The sequence below is a fragment of the Electrona antarctica genome, assembly GCF_951216825.1.
Source record: "Electrona antarctica genome assembly, chromosome: 21".
In the NCBI taxonomy this organism is placed as follows: domain Eukaryota; kingdom Metazoa; phylum Chordata; class Actinopteri; order Myctophiformes; family Myctophidae; genus Electrona; species Electrona antarctica.
Genome location: NC_136802.1, coordinates 23,028,219 through 23,054,283, shown reverse-complemented (window position 1 = coordinate 23,054,283; position 26,065 = coordinate 23,028,219). Strand labels below are relative to the sequence as shown.

The window sequence follows — 26,065 nt, the reverse complement described above, 5'->3', positions numbered from 1 at the left end:
AGAGGGGAGGCAAAATGGCGGATGAAGATATTACGCTGGATGGAAAACCTTTACAATCTCTCCGGGTCGCCGACCTGAAGGCCGCTTTGGAGCAAAGAAACCTTTCGAAGAGCGGGCAGAAAAATGCGCTCATAAAGCGACTGAAAGGGGTAAGTTTTTGCGCGTGTTTTGCGCGTCAAATTCCGAGTCTGGCCAAGTTGAGCAGCAGCAGCAGCAGGCGGACAGATATGGGGTTAATGTTAGAGGCCGTAACGTTATAACGGTGTTATGCATTCAGAAGCGGGAACAAAATAACTAAAAATAAAAATAAATACACTTGCACGCGTTGCGCGTACAATACAAACGTACACTTTGTCCGCTAGACTACGCAATTATTACATTAATACAAAAAAAAACCCCATCGAATTACAACTTAACTGGAAACTACTACTCCCGCACGCACCATGTTGTTGCACACAGTTGGAAGTGTGTGTGTACTGTGCACCTGTCAAGTCTAGGCCTTTAGTGGAGTGAGTGCACACGGATGAGAGCGAGCCAGCACGCACGCACTCTGTACTGTACTCACTGTACTGTACGTTTCGCCGGGCCCGCGCTTCATGTGTGATAGTCTACAAACGACACAGGGCGCCGGGGACGCGCCATCTAATGTAAACACAGCCTTTACGAGAGCGGGAGACTGTGTTTTCATTTTTTTTGCACATTGTGTTGTTTTCTATCCCTGGATTTTTATATTCATATTTTTGTATATATATAATATTTAGTTTTGTTTATTATATACAGCAGTTTCAGTTCGTAACATAGGTGCTAAATAATTCAAAGTTATTGAAGATAAGAATAACATATTTAAGATTTTTTGTTGTTTTACAGATTTGATTTGGCAATTTTTTATTTTAAAGTAGGCTAGAGGTAAACAGAGAGACAGGAAACTGAGCTCAGAGTTGCAAACTCTGTTGCACCAACTGGCTGAGCTACCAACCAACCACTAGCCTATATACGTAACGTAATATTTGTATCCAGGAATTCACAATCAACTTATCTCATCCAATTATTATTCATATTATTCATCCAACACCGAATGCTTCATTGCAAGTACAGAATTTTATTTTATTGCATGCGTTTAAAACACATGGCCCGTTACACCTGCTTTCTTTTCTTTTGAAAATAATATTTTGGTAATTGTTCACAAACAGCTTTGTCATAATACTAACATTTATGATGTGATTTTTTTGATGTTCAACACATATGGAATCACATGATAGCCTATAATAGCCTACATATAAATGCAAACACACATAGGCCTATTGTCCATTTCCTTATCAACAGTACTTTTTGGGTTAGTACTATGAACCCTATAACTCTTATGGTATGAACTCTGTATGACCAACATTTATTCTAACCAGCTATTCCATTTGGTCCAAACTCCCTGCATGGGTTAAATCGCTATTACCTCCATTAATAGTTACATTGATTAACTCATTATTTTTTCTTTTAAGATTTATATCTGTTTTTAAGGGCCTATATACATTTTTTATGTTTGTCTTTAGTTCAATGTTTGTTTTGTAAATTTGTAAACGCCATTGACAATGAAGGGAAAATTTACTTCATAATGTGCCTCATTACGTCATATTGTCTCTTTATTGTTAATGGCGTTTAATGTTTGTGTTGGCACCGTTTGTTTTATATCACCATTACATCACCTAATCAACATGAGTTAGACTTTATTTACTTTAAAATAAAATACTTTATAGACTTTATTAGCGCCCCTCACTTCACACGGGTGTGATAATGTTTTTGCTTTATTCAGATTATTAGTCATTAGCAGAGTATAGAGGCACAGGGAACCAAGGGACAGAGGGTAGACATGTGACACGCGACTGTTCATATGAGTCATATGAAAAACTGCTATAACCACTTGCCAAAATGTGCCCAAAATGTGCTGACCTCATCACATTTGTGATGACGGCTATGGCCGTTTTCAGCCCAAGGAGAGTTTTTTGTGCAAAACTAATGCTTGGAATGGATTCAGATTTCAGAATCATGAAAAAACCCTAGTTTGACGCGTCACACATGCTACTTAAAGCTGCTATAAGCAATAATATGTCAAAATTTGAATTACCTTTTTATTTTTTATTGGTATAGCCAGCAATGGGAATAACGCTCCCCCAAAAAATAGTCTCTGTGACACATCTAGGGATTCCTAGAAGCTTTGCCATTGGTCGATTTCCCTGTCTACTTTGAATGCAGATTGTGGCCCCTAGATGTGTCACAGAGACCACATTTTTTGGGAGCATTTTACTCATTGCTGCCTGTCTGAATACCAAAAACAAACAAACAAACAAAAAAGGTCATTACAATTTTGACATATTATTGCTTATAGAAAAAGGATGGGGAGCAGAATTATATTATGTGCGGACATTCCACTTTTTTCTTCATTTAGTAACTTTTTGAGTCCAGCACCGTATTCAGAAACTGGGATGTGCATATCGTTTTCCTTCCTTGCAAGTGAATTAAACTAATAGTTTTCCTTGCAGGCTCTGATGTTGGAGAGCCTACAGAAATCCTCCTCCTCCCAAATTGGGCTGCAGCCCAACTCACAGGTAAGAAAAGAATATTATGGTCAACCTATTATGGTATAAGTCAACCTCCTGTGTGTGTGTGTGTGTGTGTGTGTGTGTGTGTGTGTGTGTGTGTGTGTGTGTGTGTGTGTGTGTGTGTGTGTGTGTGTGTGTGTGTGTGTGTGTGTGTGTGTGTGTGTGTGTGTGTGTGTGTGTGTGTGTGTGTGTGTGTGTGTGTGTGTGTGTGTATATCTCTTGACAAGATGTATTCTGAATTTTGAATGTATAAATATATACCTGATTTGTTTATACCTGATTTTTTTTGTGAGACGTTTTCTGCGTGAAAGACTACACCAGCATTTAAAAACAAATCATTTGCGTTATTTTGGGGGCTTTTCTGAGCTTGAGGCTATCGGGTGCTGCAGCATTGTCGAATTTACACTGACACTACAAATAAAATGTGCAGAGGAAGGAGCAAGGGACTAGGGTAGTTAACTGCTTTAATTAAGGATGATATTATGGGCAGGTGGTGGCTCAGGGGTAGAGTGGCCGGATGGGTACCACAAGGTTCCCAGCTTGAACCCGGGCTCCCCCAGAGTTAGTATCAAAGTGTCCTTGAGCAAGACTCTGAACCCCTCCCGATGAGCAGGTTGGTGCCTTGCATGGTTTCCTCCGCCATCAGTGTGTGAATATGTGAATGTAAAGCGCCTTGGTTAAAAAGCGCCTTTTTATGTTTTCTTATTTTTGCATGTTGTTTAAATTAACAATGATCAATTGTGTTTCTGTGTTTTAGATAGGGGAGGAGATGAGTCAGAACAGCTTTATAAAGCAGTACCTGGCCAAGCAGCAGGAGCTGCTCTGTCAACGAATGGAAAGAGAAGCGCAGCAGTCCTCTGAGGCCGATGGTATGCATGCTCACATACCAACTGAAGTAACAAAGAATGAACATACTATAAGCCATGTGAACAATGGTCTTTCTCTGTGTCACGCACGAGCGAACGAACATGCACTTGTGTGCACACACACACACACACACACACACACACACACACACACACACACACACACACACACACACACACACACACACACACACACAGTTTTTATGAGAGAACAATACAATGTACCGGTATGTACAATGACATATAAATGGGAATATATAAATGACTGTGTAAAACAGAGCTGTGTTGCATTGCAACTTAGAGGGATGACTATCTTTTCAAACTATTCACCTTTTTCATATGGCCCATAAGTCTTTGCGTTTGTGTGTGCATAACTTCCTCTTTCTCTTACTGTGTTGCCAGTTTTGCAAGAGAAACAAGTGGCCAGGTCTATGAAAACAAGCACAAATGAAAATAGCTGATCTACAAGCTCACAGCAACACATTGTGAGGTTGTACATCTGTTATTTAAAAACACATTGAGAAAAATCGAAATATTTTGAATATTTTTTAAACATTTTAATAAAAAAGGCACAACATATTTTTAGATTGATGTCTGTGGACAATTACATATTAATCTGCCCCAGTACGTTGGCGGGGAAAACGTGGATACAAATTGAAACAGTTGACAGCAGCATTTCAATGTTTTGAAATGTTGTTTTTAATTCAATTCAATTCAAAGGGAGAAAACAAAGTTTACATTGCCAAAGCAAAATGTGGAACAATACAATCAAAACAAAATGTATGTACAATTGAAAGTCAGAATCTCCAATATATCAATTTCTATGTACCAAGATCACTCGATGCAGATACAAAATAAATTGTGCATTTTATATAGCGCCTTTATCCAAGGCGCTTTACATAGATTGTGCATTACATTCACCCACACATTCATACAACGATTTGGGCGGAAGCCATGCAAGGTACCAACCAGCACATCGGGAGCAATTTGGGGTTCAGTGTCTTGCCCAAGGACATGTAGACAGGAGGAGCCGGGATTCGAACCGCCGACCCATGGATCATTGGACGACCTGCTCTACCTCTTGAGCCACAGTCGCCCCGAGATCAGTCTTTCATGATTAGTCTCTCTCTCCCCCACATACACAATGGACTTGTGTGATTTACATTGGTCACATGTTTGTATGTAAATGAAGGGCTATTAGCACGTTGTGCTGCATCACAAAAGGACATGGGTCCTGTCTTTTTTTTGTCATCAAAGTTTTTTAATGATTTTACAATAAAGCATACAAAATACACATGACTTACACAAAAGAAAGAGACAAGAAAAACACACAAAAAAACAAAAAACTAAACTAGCAGTCAAAAAAGAAAAACCCCAATGGACAACACCCCTCCACATTCTGTTGTTGACAATAGTGATCATATCCGTAATGTATTACCAATTACAAATTGTTAATGCAACCATCCTTTAATATACAAATAAAAGTAGTCCCATATTTCATGGAACTTCCCTTTGACATTGTTCCTCCTGGCAATTGAGTATTCGAAGGATGCAGTTTCCGTCATAAGTTGAGTCCAGTCTGTGATCTCTGGCGTAACAGAGCTCTTCCAGTTTCTCAAAATCAACCTGGCTGCAGTAATAAGACCTGCAGTCACTAATGCATGTTGTGCTTTGGTGACCCCCTGTGGCAGCACTGTGCGATCACCCAAGAGACATAACCAGGCATTCTGGTAGTATTAGCCCCATCCAGTCTCCAAGTTTCCCCAGTACCTCTTTCCAGAATGGTATAACCACAGGACATTCCCAAAAAGCATGTAAAAATGTACCATTTTCCCCTTTACATTTCCAACACCGTTTGTCTTCCACCAAGCCCATCCTAAACAGTTTCATGGGTCCTGTCTGATGCATAGTTGCTGTTACCTGTGGATTCACAGGCCCATTATGTCTGTGCTGTTAGCTTATGCATACACTGAAGACTGGTGTGATGAGAACATAGGGCATCAGGGTGGCTCAACCAGTAAGAGCACGGATCACATATACCAAGTTACCAACATACCCGGTTCGATCCTTGCTTGGGGACCTGTGTGTTCTCCCATGATGATGAAACCATGCTAATTCTGATGCACCAGATTGGGTGCAAATGAGTGCAAACACTGTGCTGAGGAGAACATCAGTCATCTTTTTTTTAAACAATATATTTATTGCATTTTCCTTTTTTTTCTTTTTCCTTTTTTTTCTCCAAACAAACAATATAACAGAACAATACATAACAACACATCAGATAATACAATTACTTAAACAAATACAAATAGAAACAAACAAAACAAAAACAGTAAAATGGTAAATGGTGCATTTATATAGCACCTTTATACAAGGTGCTTTACAGAGATTGTGCATTACATTCACCCATTCACACACCGATGGCAGCGGAAACCATGCAAGGCACCAACTAGCACATCAGGAGCAATTAGAGGTTCAGTGTCTTGCTCAAAGACACTTCGACAGTGACTCTTTGGGAGCCCGGGTTTGAACTGGCAACCTTGCGGTTACCATCCAGGCACTCTACCCCTGAACCACCACCGCCGACAGTACATACATAAATACAGTATAATAAGGACACTTAGGCTGGTAACAACAACAACAGAGTCCTTATGGCCACAAGACCAAACAACTGCAGAGAATACAATTAAACATTTCCAGACTCAATAAGATAAATCATTGACCATAACATCCTGGATAAACCATCCCCATATTTTTTCAAACACCTTTTGTTTATTCTTAGAGTATAAGTGATTTTTCCATGATAAAGCTATAGCCCTTTTGGCTTGTAGTAAGCATAAATCTTTGTTCGCTACTCTGTATCTTATGGCCGGGAGGGTAAAGACCTAATAGAAACAGTTTCGGGTCAAGCTCAACATTTATCAACAATATCTTTTGAACCTCCCTCCTTACCTCTTCCCAGAATTCTTTCACTCTTGGGCATGCCCATAGCCCCATACTAATCTCAAGTTTGTTATGGAGAGCAACCACTTGGCTATCGGGTGCCGCAGCATTGTCAAATGTACATACTACAAATAAAATGTACAGAGGAAGTTAACTGCGTTAGACACAACAGCGAAAACTACAGATCTGCAAGCTCTCAATGCATCGTACTGACCTTGCTGTGCGTCCAACCTTTGAACTTTGAACCTATTCCCCTGTTCCTCTCCCCGACAGAGAGCCCTGGAGTGGCAGATGAGGAAGACGACCACACAGAAGACAACAGTGACAAGGTCAGACACACACATTCTCACAGGAAACAATGATAGGAAGTACTACTCAAGCTCCATGTACTGTAGGTGCATTGTAGTACAGCAGATCTACAACTTGCAACACGTTAGCTTCTAAGTTGAAAAAAAAAACCTAGAAAAATCTTGAGATTTGAAAACTGTTTTCAAGGTGGATGTCCAAATCACATAATACAATAAAATATGATGCATCTGATAATGATGGATTCCTTTTCGTTCACAAATGTTTTAATAAATAATAACAATTCACACAATGGATAATGGTAATAAAAAGGGAAGAAAGAAAAAGTAAAATGTAAAAAGATTAGCGTAGGGATCCTGTGTGGAACATTTTCTTTCAAACTAACTCCACCTTCATTTGCACTCTGCAGCATCGTCCTGTGTCCGCCCAGCCACCGCTGGCCAGGGCGGAGGTTGAAGGAGGAGGCCTGCTGATGGGGCAGGGCATGATGGGGCGAAGGCCTGACATGGGCCCTGGCTCCGTCCTACACCACCAGGAGGCCCCTAATGTCCCAGGAGCCTGGTTGCAGCGGCCTTCCCTCCGTCTAGGACACGAGGACAAGTCCACGCCCTCACCACCCCGAGCCATCGCATCGCTGTCTGTGCGTGTTGTGGGCCAGATGGAACGACAGGGCCTACCTCCTTTTGTGCCCCGAGCCCAGGAGAAGGAAGGCACTGCGCCGGCCGAGCCCAGCTCTGCCCACTCCGTCCTCCACCTCAGCAGGTCGGCTGGGCCGGGAGGCCGCGCGCAGGAGGACAGCGACGAAGACGAAGACGACGAGGATGATAGTGATGAAGATGAGGAATGGGGGGTGTCGCGGAGGGGTGGCAAAGCCCTTCCGCGGCCCCCGCAGCAGCCGTCCCCCAGCGTCCCGCCGGCCGCGGCCCGCTCCCGGCGCAAGCTTCAGCTGCCACAGCACATCCCACCACCGCAGGTCCATCAGCCCCCCATGCAACTGCGCCACCCCACCCCTCCTCCGTCCCCGCCTCCCGAGCTTTCCTTCCCGCTCCCTGACACCCCCAAGCAGAGTCCCCCGGATGTAGGCGAGCCTGAGGCAGAAGGTGCTGTATCCCGGCCTCGTCCTTCTGCGCAGAGACAGGACTCCTCGTCCTCCGATGACTCCAGCTCCCGTTCCAGTAGCCCAGAGCCACAGCAGGAGCGCAGGCCAGGGCCCCTCACCCTGCTCGTCCGCAAGATGGAGTCTGAGGGGTCATTCCCCGCGGCGGCGGAGCACTCCGGGGCTGTGGACATGTCACACTCCGGAGCGGCTGCTTCCAGCTCCACCAGGACCGCTGATTCCAGTGACACCCCACTGCAAAGAATGGAGAGAGAGCGCCAGCAACAGAAGAGAGGGAGGGAGGAGAGAGAGAAGCAGCTGAGGGAAGTGAGGGAGGAAGAACGAAGGCAGAAGCAGCAGGAGGAGGAGGAGAGAGAAAGAGAGAAGAAACGACAGGAGGAGAGGGAGAGGGAGAGGCAGCGATTGGAAGAGGAGAAGGAAAAAGAGAAGAAACACCTGGAGGCGGAGAGAGAAAAGGAGAAAAAACGCCTGGAAGAGGAGAGAGAGATGGAGAGAAAACGCCTGGAAGAGGAGAGAGAGATGGAGAGAAAACGGGTGGAAGAGAAGAGAGAAAGGGAGAGAAAACGCCTGGAAGAGGAGAGGGAGATGGAGAACAAACGCCTGGAAGATGAGCGAAAGAGAGAACAGAAAAGGTTAGAGGAAGACCGGGAAAAAGAGCAGAAAAGACAGGAGGCGGAGGACAGGGAGAGCCGACTGCCTCCGTGGAAGAGGGGACGGTCTGGTTCCGAAGACTCCGTTCTCTTCCCCCAGCCCCCCAAGAGGCTGACGCTTCAGGTCGGGGGGGAACATCCTCTTTCATCTCCACCCCCCAGCTTGACCTCCATCGCTGAGCCTCCCGCAGCCAAGAAGTCACGCGTGTTCTCCGACACCGCAGCACAGTCCATGGTTTCTCTCCCCAGGACGGAGCAAGTGCCAGTGGCAGTGGCGGTGGCGGTGACCAAGACCCAGGATTCAGGCTCCGAATCCGATTCTGGTTCCGAATCCGACTCTTCATCACGCTCATCTTCCTCGTCCCGGGATAACTCCCGCCCTGTCAAGCAACAGAAGGTTAGTGATTGGGCTAAGGTAGATATCAGTCATTCACAATTCACACACACTGGTGTTACATACAGCATACTTGCAAGATTCCACTAACTTACCGGCTAAGCTACCTGGATGTTGTTATTCATTCGCTACTTTACAATTAATTTCACAGTGAACTCAATCCATTTTACAACTAAAGTACAACCCCCTCTGTTGCCGTGTCCCCCCTCAATAACCCAACATTGCCTGTCTTGTCGAAATCATATCATCGTTTTTTATTTTATTTTTAACTGCAGCTCTTTGTTAATTTGTGTTGTTGGTTTTCATTATGTTCAACTTCTGATCTTGCAGATGGCCCACCAAGGAAAGGAGGCGGAGGATGAAAAGCGGAAGAAACCAGATAAGAAGAGCAGTCACCCCACCAAAAGGTCAGTGACAAGCACTGAAATATCCTTAATTACAAATCTGTATTTCTGCGTTCTTCTCTCAAACACCTTTCACACATGAAATGCTCGCAATTTACGGCAGTAAGACCGCACATTACCTATTAAGACGCCTGCATTGTTTTCAGAGCATGGAACTGTGAACACATCACTATACTAGGGCTGTACCCGACTCTGGTTGAATCAGATTCAGGATTGGAATGTGAATATTCGACGATTCGTTTTATTAAAAATAATTGGTCTCTATGACCACTGACCAGATAGGAGGCTAAAACGCAAACATTTCAGTGCTGATTCAGAGGCTAAGAGCACATTACATAGTGAAGTGCAACAGAGGAATCGTTTTGAGCATTTAAAAGCAATGAATCCATTAATGAATTGAATACACAGGACCATAATGGAAGCCCTTTGGGCTCTTTGTGTTATCCTTTTAGCATCATTGTATAATCGTACTGCTGTACTATTTGTAATCAATCAATCAATCAATCATTCAAGAGAACTACATATGACCGCTGTGCTTATTTTAATTGACGACAAAGGGACAATCCATCACACTGCAGACTGTGTGTAGGACTACAGTTCTGAGCACAACGCTACTGTATCAAAGAGCTATGTTGTGAATCCAGTATAGTAGGGAGCAAGATAAAATAAATAACAGTAAAGAGAAGATACGTCGCCCATGGCTGGAACGTTGTCTGCCTGATTATTGTACAGTAAACTTGTTATTGGAGCTACAGCTGTGTGCTAACGTATTTTCTCTTTACCACAGTGCTACAGCATGAGATCATTAATAAGTGTATACAGTACGTTGTTAAATGGTTTTCATATTGTAAATATGAACTTTGTCTGAAGTTGACATTAAATCATGACAGTGCGTCATGATGGTGCTTACATAAGAGATGTTAGTTCTATTAACTAACTGTTAACTGTTATCTATCAAATATGCTTCATAAAAACTATGTTTGCATTATTAACTGTTTAATATGAGGTGCATTTCTCTGGTCTCGGCTCTGAGCGTTAGACCCGCCCAGTCACTGCTGGAATGGTGTTCTTTAACATAGAGCCTTGCTGTTTGTTTGCATCAACCTCAGAAGAGTTTTGACAAAATGTGTCTGCGAGATTTGTCTGTTTCTGGTGACAGACACAGTGGACAAAGTTTACTAACTCTCTCCATTAATTAATTGACATATGGTTGTTTGTTTAGTCGCACAGAGACACTCTGTCAACCTTTATTCCAACTGTACCTGGTACGTTTGTGCGTGTGCGTGTGTGCGCGTGCGTGCGTGCCTGCCTGCATGCGTGCGTGTGTGTGAGACACACAACCCGATGCAACTGCTGTGTTCAATATATTTATTTCATGAATGGAGAAGCGTCCAACTACAATGCAAGTTATGCAGCCTGCAGATGGATATTTGCTTCTGGTTGGTCCATACTAGAGACCTGCGGATAATGGATTTAGCCGCGGTTGTCGCGGTTAACCACAGTTTAGGGTGGATTTGGGTCATTAAAATATATTATAAATTAATATTGGATAAACCGCGAGTGAAATAATGCGGGAAATAAATTAATGGCATCTATCTATAGGCTTATTATAGCTTTTAAGACGCACAACATCTCGCAATCCGCAACCAATCCGCAACCCGCGGGTGGTTGTGGATTTTCTAAATTTGAATTATTAATTAATGCAGTCGGATAACGGGCGGATTATAAATATACACACGCCGATTCGGGTGACACAAAAGCTCATCTGCGGGTCTCTGGTCCATACACATTATTTTATAGTGTGCAGTGTCTTGCTCAAGGACACTTTGATTGACACTAACCCAGGTAGCTGGGGATTGAACCGATTGAACCTTCTGATTCCTAAGCTACTGCTCTACCTTCAGAGCCATTGCCACCCTTTATCTTCAGATTCCTACCATAGAACTTTACTTTCATCCCATTTCACTGATAAAGGCAGCATAATTATAATCCGTATAATATTGGATTCTTTTGAACCCTGGCGTAGCCGCAATTTGCAACTTATGCAAATTAGTTTTATAATGGGATGAATCTAGAGTTGCAATACCCTCCATTGACTCCCCATTCATCCACTTTGCGTTTGCGATCTGCTTGTATTAAACAACGTTAAACTCACCAACATTGCAGCTCTAGGCCAAGCTTGAATTATCCTTTCAATCTGCCGAGCTTTTGTTTCATAAAAATCCACCGTAGACATGTTATTAGCTACTTTCTGTCAAGACATTCTGTGCAGGTGATGGGAGTGTTGGGAGTTTGGAAGCACTCGTCGAAGTCACTGAACGGCCCTGCGTACCACCTGTTTCGAATTTGCATATAATGCAGGAGGCAGCAGTGCGACACGTTAATAAAAACGAGTGCTTCCAAACTCCAACACTTGGATGAATGGGGAGTCAATGAAGGGTATTGCAACTCTAGATTCATCCCATTATAAAAAAATCTAGAGTTGCAAATTGCGGCTAAACCCTGGCGGTTTGGATCGTATATTTTGAAGCATTGTTTTGTTGATTTTTCTGAAATACAAGGGAGCACAAAGAGTTTCAAATAAAGCATTTAAAAGGACCTTTGTCTGAGTTGTAGAGAAATAATAATAATACAAGCTGGATGATTTGATCAGATGTATGTCATAGTTATATCACATGAACTGTGGAGTTAAACAACATGCCTTTTCAGTTAATTGAATTGGCAACTGATTATTACAATGTACAAAGTTGATTTATTTAGTTAGGAATAACACGATTTAAACAAAAAAAGTAATGAAAGACTATTCTAACTATTCTGAAATGCAAACACTTAAGTTATTACAGTTATGAGTTATTAGTGTGTGTGTGTGTGTGTGTGTGTGTGTGTGTCTGTGTGTAAATACTCTCCAAGTGTTTTGTCAATTACTCTAGTCCTAATATTATAGGAAGCCTTATCATTTCTTGTCAGGCGTTCAATGCGACAGCCCAACCGGTGTGGCCTGCTCTCTCTCTCCTTTCTCTCTCTACAGTGGAGAATGAACTGGGTCCTTGCCCTCCCTCACTTGCTCACGCTCCTGTCCTTTTCGTATTAATTTCCCCACTCATTCACTCGCTAGCTCGCTAGCCAACATGGCCGTCATGCATGCATTGCATCTCTGATAAACGACGCAGTGCTCAAGCCCCAGAAGCCGCAGCCGGATTTTTTTTCTCGCGTCCCCGATTTCACCCCGCGTCTGACCGGAATAGAATATAACGACAGAGCATTATTTGCCTGGGAATCTAGCCCGGCATTATGCTGTCTGAAGGCAACAAAAACGGGTAAGATAGTGAGCTAAAACGTTAGCGAGAGCGGCGTCGGGTTGTTGCTAGTGCTGCTATACTTTATCGGTAGAGAGAAAGCACCGATGCTAGCTCGCCTCCTCCCTCATTCATTCTGTGTATAAATGACCGGCGCTTCATGAGATCACCGTAGTCTGATTGCAAACCCATGGCATGCTTGCCCATGTGGACACCGGGTGTGGGACCGCGGTGTCCTTTGTTGGGAGGGACGGGGAAGGATTTAAAAAAAATGCAGGGGTCTCCCTTCCTTAACCCATTTGGATCTGCACTTGGGGCAGTTTTCATAAATAAATAATGGGCTTAGATTTCATGGCATGACGACGATGAGCATTTATCAATGAATTAAACAAACGTATTTCCCCCCTCATGACTCCCCAAATATATTTTTTTATTTGCCACAATGCGGTCTATGAACAGAATGCCTTTTCTTATTGAATATTAAATGAAGATGTAATTCCGCAGTTGTAGAACAGTCTTTTTTTGGGTGGGGGTGGAGTCAATGATCTGGCTGATGTTTAAAGCTGACATCTGGTAGTGCTCCAGACACTGAATACGGTTGGTCCTTATGCTGTCATTGCTGTGACATAATCTCCCAAAGGACACCGGCATTCATACTTCATCTCATCCACTGTACCTTGGGAATATTCAACATTTCACGTCTGATTAGTAATAATGAGCTTTTGGTTCATCTTCTTTACATAGCCTATAGCCTCAGGCTCACCGTTTAAAAACAATATATGATTGGAAAAAGCTGACCAATTAGTGTTAACTAAGGACACTTCCATTTTACACATCACTATGGATTTTAGAGAAATGTCGAGCACCGTGTCCGGGGATGATAGTAGTAGACTGTCATAATGGATAGTGTGGTCCCATTTATTTCACCTGCCTTGAGTGCGTGTTGTTACATAATTTTGTGACTGTATAGAAATTTGAGAAGATTTAAACTGAAGCATCTGTATAGAATCTGATAAGATTGAAACGGAAGCATCTACCGGTATATAGAATCTATTGAATCTGAGAAGATTGTAAGTGAAGCATTGGAGAAAAGTGAAACGGAAGCAGGTTTCTGTCTTTGAAATGCCAAGCGGCCGTACATAGCTTACAAGCTTAACAAATTGATCAATGATCGGCTGGGCTTGGGTGTTGCTATGGTTCTTTCCAGTCAACTTTTTTTCCCTTTTTTTTTGTTAAGCATAAGCAGATACAGGCTTTGAGAAAAATACATTCAAAGAGCCTATCAGTGATGTGCAGCTACTCAGTCAGGGGTAAATATAAACTGAATGTTGGATGAATAAACCTCCGTCTCCTCCAACAGTCACTGCAGGTACAATATGAGAACCCATTGGCAAAAAATAAAGGAAAAACGGTGACCTTTTTGCTTTGAATTTGCCGCGAGTCAACAGCCTGTCTCGAGAGACTGCTGCAGGTGTGACCATAGACTTTAACCCCCCCCCAACCCCTCACACACACACACGGTCACACACACACACGGACACGGTAACCTGGTACAAAAGAATGAAGATTATATGCCACGTGGATTATGTGCCACGAGTCTCTCTGCCAGTGACTGATCTTCAGAGAAACCCATTGAACTCGGCTTTCCCAGTGTACAGTTCTTGAGTCATGGTTGGACTTGTGTTACAACTCGGCCTCTACTTGAAGACACAACAAACATTACCAGAGGCTGTGTTGTGTCAGAGGAATGCTGTTGATAACCTATACAGAGCAGGTGAGGGTTTTATGTAGGTTCTGATATGAACATAATAAAAGAGGATCATCTCAGGTAGGGTTGGTCTTACAGACTTCATGATAGCAGCCACCAGTCTAGCCCCTCTCGGGACCCTCTGTAAAGTTTGTTTACACTACACTTTACATAGGGTCCCTTCCCATCTGTCCCAAGCTAAATGGTATACAGACGGACTTACCTTCGGAAACGGCTGTGCTGCGCTGTTTGAGTAGTGGTGATATGTTTCAAAAGAAGCATACGTCTGCTATAGGAGACAACGGAAACCTCAACGAATTTTTCTTTGGCGCAGAAGCCGTTAAGTATTTGTAATCTTTGTTTGACCGTTTTGGCTGGTCTGAAATTCTCTCTTCCTTCCTTCCTTGACTTCCTTATTGACATCCCATTGTACCGCCTCCAGCACCGGAACTGGCTGCGACAGAGCAGATCAGAGGCAGGAACGTAGGGACGCGCAGCTAGCCAGCCTCGGTGCTGGAGGCGGTACAATGGGATGTCAATAAGGAAGTCAAGGAAGGAAGGAAGAGAGAATTTCAGACCAGCCAAAGTTTCCGTTGTCTCCTATAGCAGACGTATGCTTCTTTTGAAACATATCACCACTACTCAAACAGCACAGCACGGCCGTTTCTGAAGGTAAGTCCGCCGGTGTACCATTTAGCTTGGGACAGATGGGAAGGGACCCTATGTAAAGTGTAGTGTAAACAAACTTTACAGAGGGTCCCGAGAGGGGCTACCACCAGTTGTAAGTTGTAAGTGACTTATTTTAAGAGCATATGTTGTGTATGTGGTTCTTGCGAGAGTCAGCAGCCAGTCTGTGTGAATTCTCTATGAATTAGTTTGAGGAGTATTTGTGACCCCTCGGTGTCAGTTGACTGGTGAGTTATTTATAGCTGCGTTGACCCAGATCATTGGCCTCTCAAGCACCCATAGTCTGCCACTCTCTCACTACGTTTCCTGTGTCTTCTGTCCCTTGTGTGCTTTGTCCCCGTGTTTCCTTCTACTACTGTAAGCCTGCCCACTGGCACTAACCCCACCCTGACTGTGTTACCTCGGTGAAGATCCCAGGGGCAGTGTTCTCCATAGCGGTATCTTTTAGAATGTGATTAGCTTTGGAAGCAGGGTATACACAACGGCTCTTAAAGGTCATAATTATTATTTTTTGTCTTTGCCAGGGAGGTGACGGAGCCCAGTGCAGCGGCGGTGACTGAGGCGGACCCAGATTCGGAGGGATCCATGATCCAGCAACCGGCCTCCGAGGCGGAGCCAGAGAACAGTGAGGGTCGTCTGGAGGAGGTACGGCTGTGGAGGGGGGTGGGTGCACAGGGGGGCTTCTAACTGCATGGGGCAAGTTAACTTTCGGTGCACTCTGTGTCGCTAACAGTCACTAGCTAACCTGCACATAAAACCGTCCATAGTAAGCAGCATGAAGCAGAGAAAACTGTCCAATACCAACACAACCTCGAACTGCTTCATAGCCACTGCTGCATCTGGCACTTGTACAGATTTGTAGCACACTTCTAATAATGTTAGACAGAAGTGAAAATTTAATTTGACATTGAAAGGCTAATCATGCTATTCCATTTGAACATGGTTAGTTCTGAGTAGAAAGGGGTTGAGATGGATTGGGGTCCTGTGGCAAAGAGTGAACTAACCTATCATGTGACACTGATAACTGTCTGGTGCACATCTTATTTGTCTGGTGTCTCAAGCAGCTTGCTTAGGGGTGTGTGTGTGTGTGTGTGTGTGTGTGTGTGTGTGTGTGTGTGTGTGTGTGTGTGTGTGTGTGTGTGTGTGTGTGTGTGTGTGTGTGTGTGTGTGTGTGTGTGTGTGTGTGTGTGTGTGTGTGTGTGTGTGTGTGTGTGTGTGTGTGTGTGTGTGTGTGTGTGTGATCGATCTTAAGATTAGGCTCAAATATATTTCAAGTTATCACAAAGATACTTAACCTTGGTTTAGATCAGATTACAAATCTTGAATGTCCTCAATGAGTCAGCTGGGTTGACGGCAATTAATTGAACCCGTACGCACAGCGAGCATTGGAATATCTTCACCTAAACTGATTTGTATTCATGGCTTCACTAATACAGCAGAGATGACATTGCCGCAAGCTCCGTAATGATTTAATGTGTCATTACTTTTGAATTGAGCAAACAAGTCTTAATTCAATTTAAAAGCAGCATCACAGGATCCTCCAAATCACATTATATACCAGCTTATCAGACATACATTTTAAGTTATTGATGTTATTCTAGTCCAGACTATTCTAGACTATTGATGCCATCCTAAGGCAAGCATGCATCCAAATAATGTCACTGCAATTGTGTGTCTGGTCTTGTGTCCTTCGGCCCTGCATGAGTAATGGCCACTAACAGTATGTGTGTAGAGATGCATCAGGGCTCGTTTCTCCTCCTTCTTTCACCGTGTTCATTCTCTTTCTTTACTCCCTGGCTCAGTCCCTCTCTGTCTCTCATGCTCGTTTCTCTCTTGCTGTCTCCCCTCCCCGCTTTGTCCTTCACTTATCTCTGTCCATTTGTGCATCGCCATCATGATCGCTCTCTATTTATGGTGTGACTGCTGTTTAAACCCCCCATTGATTGCTTTGTTATGAAGGTGCCCATGCCTCTTCCATTGTCCCTAATGGTACCTGATGAGTACTACTACTACTGCCAACACCACCTCCACTCCTCCTCCTCCTCTTCCTCCTGCCCCGCTATGCCCAAGCGCCTTGGTGGTACCTGACTTAGGCCCAGAGTCTACAGCCACATGGCACTGAGTAAATCCAACAGCCTGAGCCTGCTGAGGCCGCCCCCCACCCCCCTGTAGTCCTCCTGTGACACGCTGAGCCAGCACGAACTGCAGCTTGCATCACACCACTGCCGACAGCATCCGCAGCCATGGTAACTGCAGCAGCGCGGTTGCCACAGTAACCAACCCCCAATGGGTGTGGAAGCCCACTCGCAGAACTGGACTGGACTGTACAATGTTGTGTTGCACTACATGGTGGTTTTGGTGGGATGGGGGTGGGTGCATCTGCCAGTAACCAACCCCCTGCTCCCATCTGCTGTTCCGAGGATGATTTCCTGGTCTCCAGAGAGAGAGAGAGAGAGATGGAGAGTGAGAGAGCTGCTTACTGCTGTCTGCGACAATTCAACCCAGCCACACACGGGAGTTGAGCTTGTTCTGGCTACGAGCTCCCAGACCTGAATCCTGCAGTTTTGCCCTCTGGAGAAACATACAAGTCTTCTGGAGAAATGATAACACTCCAGAGCTTCAAAGAGAGAGAGACACTGGAGGGAGCTTGTTACCCCATCTTGTAAGCTCCCTGGGGGGAAATAACCAAAGGACAGAGGCGGTTCCTGCTATACTTGTGTGCCTATAATCCTAGACTGCCCCCTGCATGTGGGAAGGAGTATGGCACTCTGCCCAGGACTGTGAACCTCTTCTTTGACTAAGCCCAAATATAGGCTACTTTCACCCAGAACATTAGTATGGACACTATTTGTTTTTCACCGCTGAATGGGCTCCAATGGAAGACTGTGTTTTCTTTTCTTTTTTTGCAAAAATCTTTTTGGGACTGAACGACAAGCCAATTCTAAAACATTTTTCTGTTATGAGCCGAGTGAGCAGTAATGGAGTGAATTTTAACTGCCAGCCGTAAACAAGTGTCTTGATTTGCTGGCAACACTCAATAGAGACTTTTATTAGTCAGCTGAACACTGAGTAAAAGAGCAACTGGTTTTATTTGTACCTGGAACATTGTCTCGACACATACTGATTCATTCAATAGAATATGTGAAATACAGTCATCTGTCATCTGGGACACATGATTGTGTGGATTATGTATTTACAATCATCCGAGCATGGACAAAGGTGACTAGAAATCCTGAATGGACAATCTCCCCCCACCACACCATTAATAAAGTGCTAGTCTGTATCACTGGATGTTTCAGAGTGGATTATAATTTTCATTTTCCACTCTGGAGCTGGACACTCCCTACATCCCATGGCTACAGTGAGAGCTCTACTCATACTCTCTGCAAAGGAGCACCCACCAAACCCATATTTTGTCATGACAAGGGAGTGTAAATTGGTTCAATAAATACGAACTGTCTGGATTATTTTTTTCCTCCAACGGTTTCAGTCAGACTTTTCGCTGCAGGACATTAATGCGGAAGTGAAACAAAGACGTGTGGAGAAAGTCTCGCCACACACTGACGAATGAACTGCTAACGTTTGACATTCTCAAATAAACATCTCATTGGAAAGTTCATCATAAACATTTAGTGGTAACATCACAGACGACTCATAACTGTCACGGCCAGATTGAACATTTTCCTGGATTGGGATCAGAGACATTATATATTTTGTTTTGTTTAAGACTTCACCCCTTTACCCTCATGAACACTAACAATGCAGACATCACCCCTCTCCATCAGAATTCATCGCAAGACAAATTCAACTGGTTTGGCTTGCCTAAAGACTGTGATATGTCACCCTTGTCAGCAATCAAACAAGAAAAGTCCTCCCCTGCCCCATCAAGAAAAAAATCCAAATCTATGATCAGTTCCTGTCTACCCACCGGCAAATCGGCACACTCAAATCAAGCCCTGCCCTCACTCCTCTGCCTTCTCTGATTGGATCCTTGTTGCCTAGATACAGTGCACACTGCCGTGCGGTTGGGCCATAGCCAAGCCAGTAAGGAATCAGGTGTCAATGGTACCAGGAAATGACCTGTCATTTTCTTTCCTCTATTTGAGATGTAATCATTTCGTAGGTGTAACTGTTAAAAAGTATTTTTGTTTGTCCAGACATTTTGGCTATAACTGAGGACTAAATTATTTCTACTTTGTGTTAACTTAGTCCAATTTTACTTTACTGGCACCCATACTGCAGTTGTAATAAACAATCTTGTACCAGATGACTTTAGTCATCTTTAGCCATAGGCAAAAATAGCACTGTTGATAAATGTCAAGAACTCCCAGTGAATTTCAACAATAGAACATCGGAGGTGTCTTTGGTCACAAGTGATGGGGTCTCCAACATACGGCTCTCCACCTCTGCTCTACAGATCTTTTGTTAACACTGACATCATTCACTTGGTAGTGGTGCATCGCACAATTTGATTTCTAATTTAATTTACCTTTAAAATAGTCATTATATCCATTTTGTTCGTCATGGCAGTGTTTGTCTTCACTACCAGTATAGCAGCTTCACATGATTTCAGTGATTCTGCATGTTGTGACGGTACACTGCAAAATCCAGTGTGTCAATTTAAGTCTTGAGTGAGAGCATAAATGGACCCTCACAGGTCCACTCTTGAGTAAAGATGGACCCATAAGGGTCAATGTATACACTCTCATGAGCTGAATTGACACTCAGGATTTATTTGCGTTTAATGGCTCTAATGGTGCTCTCCCAAACCTAATGGCTCTAATGGTGCTCTCCCAAACCTAGTGAAGGACACTGCTGCAGTCGTGCATTTTCTTCCCCAGCCAGCTATTCTTGGCCTGTTGTCAGCGTCCTCTCACGACAGGTACTTGGAATCATTCCACATTAAGATAGAAGTTTGACACAGAGCTGCTGAAGATATTAATGCACACCAGCACCTCCCGCCACAAGACTGCACACACCAAGAGCAGGGGCTAGTCTACCACACACACACACTATTCTGTACATGCAGTATCTTTGAGCAGAGCAGAGGTGGAGAAGGACCCGCGTGTGCGAGTCTCCGTCTTGAAGATCAAGCACCACTCCCTCCCTTTATTAATGTGGTTAAATTGGAGCCTCCAGACCTCTTTTTATTTTTTGTTTTATCGTCCACCCCTCCTCCCCACTCTTTCTCTATCTCCTCCTCTCTGTTTAGTTGTTTGAGTGTGGTCTCAATCTCATCTCACCCCACACCCCTGGGGTTTCTGTATGTCCTCTCGTCTCTCTTTTTGCAGAGTACCACTCCTAAGGCTTTTGCAGCTCGCAAGATCTCCTTGCCCTGTGAGTAAACTAGACACACACACACACACACACACACACACACACACACACACACATACCTGAATGTCACACATTGTGCACCTTATAGTCAGAGAGTGAGTCAATTTTGAAGTCAAGTCACCTTTATTTGTATAGCATGCTTAAAAACAACAGTTGATCCAAGGTGCTTTCCAGTCAGGAGAAAACAATCAATGACACAGTAACAGAGTTCACAGAGAGCTCAATTGAATGCGCTATAAGGGGCATGGTGCAGTGCTAGAGAGTAAGACTACACTTGAATCTTCCACAGTGCATTTGGCTTGACCGGGGGCACTCAACAAATACGCTTACGTGTTTGTGGGAGGGAAGCTGGGCAGGCGGTCTCTTATCACTGCAGGGCGCCTGTTCAGCCCGGGTGCGGAATCGAGAGAAGTAGCATGTTTTCTTTGCATGCCTCCCAGCGAATTCTTCTGTCAGGGGAAAAGAAGTGGCTAGTGGTGACATTGTGGAGCGATGGAGACATAATGGTTGCCAGCCAGTAGGGGTCAGCATTGACAAGGGACTACAGTACAAAGGGTAATGGGTAATGGAGAATTGGCATAATGACTAAATTGTGAGAAAATGAAAAGAATAATGGGCGCTACTAGGAGGACTGCTTATAGCACGTACAGACTGCATGACCTTCCCTGAGAGTTTGGTCATAGCTGTCATGTAAAAAATCACAGTATAATTTAGGAAAATCATAGGCAGGTCACCACGTACGCCTGCGACTGTCAATTGTTAAATTTGACACCCACCATGACTCAGATTAGTGTTAACAGACACATCGCTAAAAGACTAAATCAAGTGTGCTTGATATTGTCACCAGCCCTATGGGCAGGCTTTTGTGTCCACAAGCTCTCAGTTCTCGCAGTGAAAACCCGTCAAACCCATATTGTCCACGACGCAACAAATATTCTTGCATCTTTTCTTTGGCTCAATGAGATGTGAAATCCTGAAATGAATACCCCACTGAGATTCCTAGTTGTGTTGTATGCCCTTTTTTAGGACACCAAGAACAGAGAGATTCTGAAACTGCAATCCATAAATGTTATATGTGCTGATTAAAAGTTGAATAATTTGTACCAGCCAGTAGAATAGGAGGCCTCCCAAATGGGACTTAACCCATTGTGTGTGTGTGTGTGTGTGAGTGAACATGCCATTTGGATTTCAAAATCGGTTAAACACTTACTTCAAAAGGAGGTGAGGAATCGGATGATCATGGGTAGTGGAGTAAATGTATGTGACTTTATGTAGGTGTTTGTAGTTTGAGTTCTGTGTGCCTGTCATGATGTTGAGACAAGAGTTCTGTATGGAGGCAGAGATCTTGTTGTAAAGAGGCTGTGTTTCACAATGATGTATTCCTCTTCATGTGGTTTTGTTTCAACGATTGATGGCTGATGCAGGTTTCATCACGCCCAAATCATAGACTTCACTTGCTTCTTTTACATTTTTTTAAAGATTAGTTATTTGGCCTTTTCTGCCTTTATTGATAGTTTTTCAGTGAAGATTGACAGGAAAGAGGGAGACAGAGACGGGAGAGACATGCAGCGCACAGGTCGTGGAAAACGGGAGTCGAACCTCCAGTGCGCTACATTCAGTCAGGCTACATTGAGCCTAGGTGCCCGGACCACTAGGCCAGCGGTCGGGGCCTAGTAAATTTAGAGTTGGCAGTGGTATTATTTTTCCATCATATAATCGTTTAAGAATTTTCAATTACACATTTTGTAATGACACAGCTTCCAAATAATGCCCAGAAAAATGGTTTGGTGTAGTTAAGAAATCCAATAATGTGGAGGTGATTCATTATAATGGTTAACCCATTTAGGACTGGGGCCGATTCTTAAAAACGCCTTCTAAATCCTGACTAAGTTTTCTGAAAAATGTATTCAAAAAATTACAAAAATGTTATGCTGCTAAATGTTATAACCTAAAAAGGGGTTCCCATCCAGAAGGGTCAAAACACCAAAAGGGGTTCCCGTCCTGAATAGTCACTTTGCTACCGATCTCCACTCTGACTCCGAGGATCTATTCAATCGTTCAATCAATCGGTTGCACCAAACTGCAGAATAGACTTTATGTCTGCTCCTTCAAGTGTCATTTGTTCAGTTTTCAATCTTCTTGACTGGTGGTGGTGACCCGGCCCTGATGTCTCACAGCAGGCAGTAAGACGTCTCCAGTCAGCACAGAAGGAGGTGCAGGAGGAGGAGGACCGGGGGATTGTGACACGGCAGGTGCAGCAGGGAGGAAGAGGAGATGGGGCTCCAGCACAGCAGTGACGGTCAAGAAGCCGTCAATCACCATCACCACAGACTCACTGAAGGTACTGACACACGATTACTGGCATAGAGCAGATCCATCAGCATCAGCACTGACTCCGTTCACACTAGTGGCGACAATGAAACGAGCTACAAATAATTTTCAATGGAAGCAGTGACATGAAGCTACAAACTGATGTCCAACACATTTTAGCACTCACTCCAATGACACGGTGAAGTGTCAATCAATCATATGTTTCACCATTTGCGGTCACCTCTCACCCACAATTCCTGCTCCGTTTAATAAATAGAAGGAAAAAGTCATTCTTGCTGTGAACCAGTTCCCTGAGCTATTTAAACCTGCACAATGCGATGTGTTGTGAGCTTGTAGATCGGCTATTTTCGCCGAATATTCACCTTATGACATGCTCAGTCAGAATAGGGACTAGGGTTCATGTTGTTAAATTCATATGGGCTACATGCCAACAAAAATAATAACTTGGTCAAAGTCGTACGATTTGTCACACACGTTACCGCAGTGAAATTTGTTCTCCGCATTTGACCAATCTCTTGGAGCGGTGAGCTGCAGCCAAGGAGCGGTGAGCTGCAGCCAAGGAGCGGTGAGCTGCAGCCGTGCCGCACTCTGGAATTATTTGATTAGTTGATTTGATGGCGTTTCATGGCGTTTCTTTCTAAACTAACATGCCACTCTAAGGCAGTGGATCTCAACCTTTTTGGTTGTAGTAGATACTAGATGAGCTAACTTTATGTTGCACCCTTTGAACACCCTTTCCTTCCCCCCTCTCTGGTTTTCACCACCCTCCATGACTCTCTTTCTTCTACCTCCCCTCCGCTCACTCCTTCCCAGTCTTTGATCCCGGACATCAAGGTGAACCAGGAGGCGGTGGTGGAGTTGCACCCAGAGGAGTTGCAGCTCTCCGGGGACGAGGACAGTCAAGGCCCTGACAACAGCAGGACCGACCAGGACAAAGGCCTGAAGATTAGACGCACCGTCACACAGGTCAGCATGGGCAGCCGGCGGAGGTCAAGCACTGGCTACTGTGAAAACGCATTGTTGTTTTGGGGGCAGAAAAGGGTTGCTTTTGCTCTTTCCGAATAACCAGTCCCTGCCGTTGGTCTCCTAGGTGGTGTCCATTGACAACCAGGAGAATGGACAGAGAAACGAGGAGGAGGATGAAGAGGTGGTGAAGCCAGAGAGAGAGAAACAGCGCAGGACCTCCAAAGACAAGAGGAAGAACAGTCAGTGTGAGGAACCCAGGGATGCCCAGTCTCCTGTCAAACACGATGCTGAGGCAAAGAAAGGTGAATAGAAAATCAGTGGCCAGTTGTGTGCATACTGCCACATTTGTTATTTTTATGCAGCTCTCATGTCGTCAAACAGCACATGTGAGGCGTCATGTTGAGAGGATTGGTAAGCCATGCAATAATGATTTTCTCTCACCACCCATCTTGTCCTCCGTTCCTCCATCACAGTCACCCCCAGCGACAGCTTGGTGCGTCGCTCCATCAGTCAACAGAAATCTGGCGTGTCCGTCACCATCGACGACCCTGTGCGTACGGCCAGGCAGCCCTCGCCACCGCGCTCTGACGTGTCCAACATCGTCCACATCACCAACCTGGTTAGTCTTCCGCCTGTCTGTTTTCCTTAGTGTTGTTTGTGCACAACATTCCCTGGGTCTGTTGGCATTCCCAGATGTTTGTTGGATGATGTATGGAGTCAGTTAGTATATGAATAAGACGTCTTACGTCTTGCTCCGCCTTATCACCACCTTCCGTCACCACGCCCATTCGCACTGACCTAGAAAGACCTTTGACCCTAAATGATCCACGGTCCCTTTCATGCCCTCCCTAGGTACGACCTTTCACCCTGGGCCAGCTTAAGGAGCTGCTGAACCGGACTGGCAGCATGGTGGAGGAGGGCTTCTGGATTGACAAAATCAAATCCCACTGCTATGTTACGGTGAGTAACGCACTCCCTCATAGTGTTCGCAAAATGCAACGTTTTCTAAAATGGGAGAGCCTTCAGCGTCAGTGATCTGTGCTACTGAGGTATTCCACTGGTTGTAAATGTAAATGGATTTCATTATCAAAGTTCTTGTGTGGGAACAAAGTGGAGAGGCTATAATGTGAAACAAATTGCAAGGTAGTATACTGTAGGCATTTTAGATCCCTGAAGTGTACATTTAAGCACTGTCACCTTGGAGGGTGCTGAGCTTAGAGTGCAGACATATCTGACTGTATTGCAGCTTTAGCAAAGTACATAGCAAATTGCACTCATTAGGTGGCCACGCCTTAAGGCTGCCACCTCATCGTTTGTATTGTAATTGCAACATTCCTTACTAATAACTCACATATTGACCTACTATCAACATGAATTCAGTATATCATTCAGTATTTAGTTCTAATGCCTGATGGAGAGTGGCATGTTTGCCGCTTTTCTTTTATTATTTTATTTCTAAAATCATCTTTCTTTTCAGACATATCTATTGGTTATAGATAGTGAAAGATCTTCCTGTTTCCCCTGTTTTTGGTTGTGTTTCATGGCAATAATACATTTTTTATTTTTTTGTCCTTAGTATACCACATCAGAAGAGGCGGTAGCCACCAGGACAGCCCTCCACGGGGTGAAATGGCCACAGAGCAATCCCAAGGTCCTACACGTGGACTTCTGTCAACAGGATGAGGTATCCCACCACTCAGATGCTGTTGTAGCCATGAAGTTAGCATAGAATTTAACTGCAGAATTAATGTCAGAACATTAACCTTTGATGTTTTTTGTTTTGTTTTTTGTTACAGAAACGGTTTCACTCTCCTTTATTTAGGTGTTTACTTATTGCAATATGCAGGACCCTATTATCAGTCTCCAAGTCTTCCTTTACTAATAGTTTTCAATTTATCATGAACCCAATTAGCCCTTCGCTAAACCCCACCCCAAAAGTGATTGTCCAATGTCAATCAATTTGGCAACCGTTGTTAAGGATGGCAAACTTTCGACACCTCAGGCTCATAGATGTCAATGTTATTTCGCATGGCTTTATTGTTGAACACATACACGGCTTAACGTCGAAGATTACACGACTGACCCACCCAGGTGATGGCAATAATACTAATCACCGTAGTCTTACCGTAAGCGTAGTCTGTTGGTTGTTAAAGATGACTTATTTGGATACTGTTTCTCCCTCTAACATTTCCTCGTATTTCTAGTTCATAGCCAGTGCATAGCCTACTGCAGGCCTTGTTGGCTACGTTTTGAAGCTCTTGCTACTGAAATGATCGATTATTTACATAGTGCTTTCTGCACTGTGTTACACAGTCATCTGTCCGGGATGCTATGCGATCATCGTTTATTTGAATATCTAAGTCAAATTAAGCTCTAATCAAGCCCTGAATATTGCATTTTACGCAGCTATGCACATAAAGACTGCGCGCG

At 44.0% G+C, this 26,065-nt stretch overlaps 1 protein-coding gene across 2 annotated transcripts in view; it reads left to right on the top strand.

Moving 5' to 3' along the window:
* Window positions 1-26,065, top strand: part of acin1b (apoptotic chromatin condensation inducer 1b) — a 29,423-nt gene continuing 3,358 nt past the window's right edge. The window contains exons 1-14 of one of the 2 annotated variants that reach the window (XM_079490815.1): window positions 1-149; window positions 2,532-2,597; window positions 3,349-3,460; window positions 6,674-6,729; window positions 7,116-8,870; window positions 9,198-9,274; window positions 15,526-15,646; window positions 20,293-20,338; window positions 22,519-22,679; window positions 23,483-23,635; window positions 23,760-23,937; window positions 24,109-24,254; window positions 24,488-24,595; window positions 25,212-25,319. In XM_079490815.1, coding sequence (XP_079346941.1) covers window positions 15-149; window positions 2,532-2,597; window positions 3,349-3,460; window positions 6,674-6,729; window positions 7,116-8,870; window positions 9,198-9,274; window positions 15,526-15,646; window positions 20,293-20,338; window positions 22,519-22,679; window positions 23,483-23,635; window positions 23,760-23,937; window positions 24,109-24,254; window positions 24,488-24,595; window positions 25,212-25,319 — 3,222 coding nt within the window. In that variant the 5' untranslated portion in view covers window positions 1-14. Of the gene's footprint in view, window positions 150-2,531; window positions 2,598-3,348; window positions 3,461-6,673; window positions 6,730-7,115; window positions 8,871-9,197; window positions 9,275-15,525; window positions 15,647-20,292; window positions 20,339-22,515; window positions 22,680-23,482; window positions 23,636-23,759; window positions 23,938-24,108; window positions 24,255-24,487; window positions 24,596-25,211; window positions 25,320-26,065 lie in introns of both variants that reach the window. The other variant, XM_079490814.1, reaches the window with a different exon arrangement.